The 4,359-nt window shown below is 55.3% G+C and overlaps 1 protein-coding gene across 1 annotated transcript in view; it reads right to left on the bottom strand.

The window, feature by feature from the left end:
- The window catches only part of POU6F1 (POU class 6 homeobox 1), a 12,424-nt gene extending 12,312 nt beyond the window's left edge, over positions 1 to 112 (bottom strand). Inside the window, exon 1 of the mRNA XM_009882428.1 lies at positions 59 to 112. Coding sequence (XP_009880730.1) covers positions 59 to 112 — 54 coding nt within the window. The remainder of the gene's footprint in view (positions 1 to 58) is intronic.
- Between the last annotated feature and the right edge of the window lie 4,247 nt (positions 113 to 4,359).

The following is a 4,359-nucleotide window of genomic DNA, read 5'->3' on the forward strand; positions in this document are numbered from 1 at the left end:
ACTCCTTGGCCCTCCCGGCTGTGGGGTGCAGCAGGGAGGGAGCCGGCGATGCCTGTACCTGCTCGTTGACCGTCAGCGAAGCCTCCTGGGGCTGCACGCCTTCGGTGTCCATGGCGTCCTGGCGAAGGTGGGAGAGAGCTCAGACCTTCCACATGCTGCAAGTGGGGGACAGGGGAGGGTCCGTCACCGACTCAGCGAGTGGCTTGGGGGTCACACGCTGGCTCGACACGGGGTGCAGAACAAACCTGGTCTCTCCCAAAGCCTCCCTGCTCCTCTCTGGCTTCACCACCCACCTCTCCCCCTCTGTGCTGGTCCCAGCTGCGATTTGGGGCAGCGCAGAGCTTGCTGAGGCCCTCCTGCCCCGCACCGCGGGGACACACGCTCCTCCCCACGGGGGGTTTGGTGTCTCGGGTACCTCCCACCACCTCCCATCCTCTTGGCAAAGAGGTCATGGACGTGGGGTAACGTAATTTATTGGGTGAGCATCAAATACACAAGCAGCAGAGCAAGGGAAGGGTTATTCTGAGGGCCAAGCCTTTCCCCCTCTCCTCTCCCTTTGGGAAATGAGGATGCAATTCCTACAGCTTGCTCCAAAACCCCTAAAAAACTAGGCAAAGCCCACATGAAACTGCCGGTACTTCCTATCTGAAGCCCAGAGCAAGTCCCCAAGGTCTCCGCGTGACACTTCGCAGCTCTCCCAAGCCCCTGGGCGCTGGCCACAAGAAGTAGGAGAGTCAATTTGCTCTTTCCTGAGGGGACCTAAATTGATGGGGATACTTCATTAAGCTGGTGAAATGAGTCTTTCACGAAGGGAAGGGGCTCGGCACACCTGTTGGAAGGCAACACTTCCTCTTCCGACGCCCTTCATTAACTCATTTAGTCACGTATTGTCCCCTCGCTGCCTTGCAGAAGCATAATTGCCTTTATAAGAGGCTTATGAATTTTTTATTAGGAACGTCTCAGGGATGCGTTTAACCAGCCAGCCTGGATGACATTCAAAATTACTCGATGCATGTGCGAAGGTGTCCTTGTTTGTGTAATTGCTCGGGAGCTTGGGGGCATGTTGACGCCGGTAGGTGCAGCCAAACCCCAGCTCTCCCTGCCAGAGCCGTCCCAAACCGCCGGGCAGCGTCTGCTCGCCTCCAGCCTGGGTTTCGACCACCTCTGCACTGGGCTCGACCCTGTCTCTGCCCCACAAGGGATGCTGGCATCACACATCTGTGTGCCATCGCATGGACTGGCCAGCTCAGCCCTCAGCAAGCTCCGCAAATCCCAGTGTGTTAAACCCAGGGCAGAGCTTGGGCAGAGCCTTCCCAGGCTCAAAACTCATCCAAAAGGGAATTTCAGCCCCAAACTTGTGTTAGTGCATCTCATCCATCGGTTTTTACTTCTGCCAGGGAATCCAGAGCAGTGCAGGCATCCCCTGTCGCTCTGCTCTGCTACGATACATCGGCACGTCGCGTCAGTCCAGGAAACATCCCCCAGTGCTGTTTTACGAGCCCTTTATCGTTTCTCTGCGTCTCAGAAGCCACCAGGCTCCTGCTGAGGCCACTGAGCGTATCCTGAGATGGAGCCGGCATTTGTATGCAATTAGTAAACATAGTTATTTGGATCCTGTTGATCCAAAGCGGCCTAAATTGAATTAAGAGCCGAATTCTCATTTGAAACTCAACAGGGGCTGAGCATCTAACTCCCTTAGGCTGGCTTTTGTACACACCACTCGTTATTTATTATCTGCAGTGGAGTGACGTTTGGGTTCCCAGCAGAGACACAGCTCTTTCCTTCACCAGCCACTCTCCACAGCTCTCCCGCTTCCTTGGCCTTGCCAGGCTCAACCCAAAAATTCATGCAGGACCCAGCACCATCCCCCTTGCCAGATTCAGCGAGGACTTTTAAGAGCAGCCGGTGACTGATCTCTGGTAGCTGCTGTGAATTTTTAAACCTGGCCTTAGCTTCAGAGCAGACAAACACCTTGGGATGCCGGTGCACAGTTTAATTAACAATTTATTCTAGTGCAACAGAGAACAGAGCAAGGGACGAGCGAGTGGCTTATGCAGGCAGCTGGCATTATTAAAAGTTAATGAGCTCTCCAGCAGCCAGAGCCCGGCAAACAGCGAGGAAGCCGGAGCAAGGGATATCTGTGCCGCCTGCAAGGGGCAGGCAGTGCAGGCAAACCAGCAAAACAAAGGTGCAAAGAGTGCCGCTGCAAGAAGAGCGAGCAAGGGAAGGAAAACGCTCCAGAGGAGCTTTCTGAACCTCTCTGGCAATGGGGAGGGTTGTTGGGGGCACAGGGGGAACTCTGACCCTGTGTCCTACTGAATTCACCCCATGGGACGTGATGCACTTGCTCCAGGTAGCTCCTCTTTATCACTTTATCTTCCCTCTGCATCACCGGACCACGTGGGCACGGATGGATCCCAAGCAGAGCAGCCCTCAGGGATTTGCTAACAAGGAGCAACCCCCCAGCATCCTGTGACAGCTTTTTCCTACACCTGAGCCTGGAAGAGGTGGGAAAGCTCCTTCCTCTCATCCCATCACCTCCCTGCCACCGTCACCACCCCAGGGATCCCTCCCCAGCTCCCCCCTATGCCTGTCACATAGGGGTCTTCGTTGGAGCGGGTAGTTGAGCCCAAACTGGGATCCCAAACTGGCAGGTGAGGGCGCAGTGACGGCAGCTGGACAAGAAGGGATGGCCAAGGGACTGTTCAGACTGTGGGGAGACCCTTCCTGCACCGCCGGGGCACATCCCCAACCCAAACCCACCGGTGAGCGGAGCCTGGGGCGGACAGGGAGCAGCGGGTTGCTGCGTGGGGAATGTGTAGCTGGAATTCCGTGGGATGGCTGAGGCCACAGCGATCGCCAGGGTGGCATGGGGAGAGGTGGCAGCCCCGGTACTCACTCACTGTTTGCTCTGGGGTGAAAGGACACTCCCGGCAGGAGATGGGACTGACTGCTGTGTCCTGCTCCTCAGGATGGGCTGCGGCACTCTGGGTTTAGGCTGTAGGGAAGAAAAAACAGAGCTGTCTCGATGCGGAGCTGTTGTGTTACGGGTACAGTTTGAAGTTTGTCTGTCAGAGCCCCTCCAAGGACTTTCACCAAGACAGTTCAGCGTTTGCCTGTCTCAGAGCCCCGCCAAGGACCGTCACTGAGAGTTTTGCAAAGTTGAAAAATAGATGGTTTATTGAAGTGACGGGTAGAACAGATTTGGAATTGCCATTGATACGCACACTGGGTGCAACAGCGCTAATACGCAACGATAGTGCCAACAAAATAAGCGCGCTCCCGGGTATCCCTCACCACGAGGTGAAGGCGCAACGCTTACCAAGACCACGTCCCTGTCTTGTGGGGAGGAAGAGGAGCACAGACCATCAACCCCCTCTTCTACACCTCTAGTCTCTTCTCTCCCTCAGAGATACTTTCCCCAGTGTCCTTTATATCCTAATCTTATCTGTTCCCCTCTCTGGAGTGACGTTTAACATCATTTGGGTGGAGAGTCGAGTACTATGGTCATATATGTTTAGCATGTTCTTCATTAAGCTCATTATCATATTCAAGGATGTTAACTTTAATATTCATTTCACGGATAATCAAGCAAAAGGTCTCACTCTGAGCGCCGTGACCTTCAAGAGTCTGTGCTGAAAGTGTTTATCTGCTTAGTCCTGCAATCTTTAGCCAAAACAGTACCGTCCTGCCACCGCAAGATTTCCTCCTTCGGCTGCTTCTCCACCCACAGGGTTCGCACGAGAGATAAGCGGACATCAGCGGTTTTAACCTCTTATGTACAATTCCCACACAAGCTCTGCCCGCTCCCGCGCTCTCCCCGAAAGCCTTGAGCAGCACCAGGATCCTGTGTGCCAGGTTTTGGCGAGAGGAGCACAACCTTATGAAATTCAACGAGGGCAAGTGTGGGGTACTGCATCTGGGGAGGAATAACCCCCTGCACCAGTACAGGTTGGGGGTGACCTGCTGGAGAGCAGCTCTGTGGAAAGGGAACTGGGAGTCCTGGGGGACAACGGGATGCCCATGAGCCAGCAACGTGCCCTGGTGGCCAAGAAGGCCAATGGCATCCTGGGGGGCATCAAGCAGAGTGTGGCCAGCAGGTGGAGGGAGGTCATCCTCCCCCTCTGCTCTGCCCCTGTGAGGCCACATCTGGAGCACTGTGTCCAGTTCGGGGCTCCCCGGGTCAAGAAGGACAGGGAACTGCTGGAGAGGGTCCAGCAGAGGCTGCGGAGATGATGAGGGGACTGGAGCATCTCTCTGGTGAGGAAGGGCTGAGGGACGTGGGGCTGTTCAGTCTGGAGAAGAGAAGACTGAGGGGGGATCTCATCAATGCTCATCAATCCCCAAAGGGAGGGTGCC

This window comes from Charadrius vociferus, unplaced genomic scaffold (assembly GCF_000708025.1).
Source record: "Charadrius vociferus isolate BGI_N301 unplaced genomic scaffold, ASM70802v2 scaffold1163, whole genome shotgun sequence".
Classification (NCBI taxonomy): Eukaryota; Metazoa; Chordata; class Aves; order Charadriiformes; family Charadriidae; genus Charadrius; species Charadrius vociferus.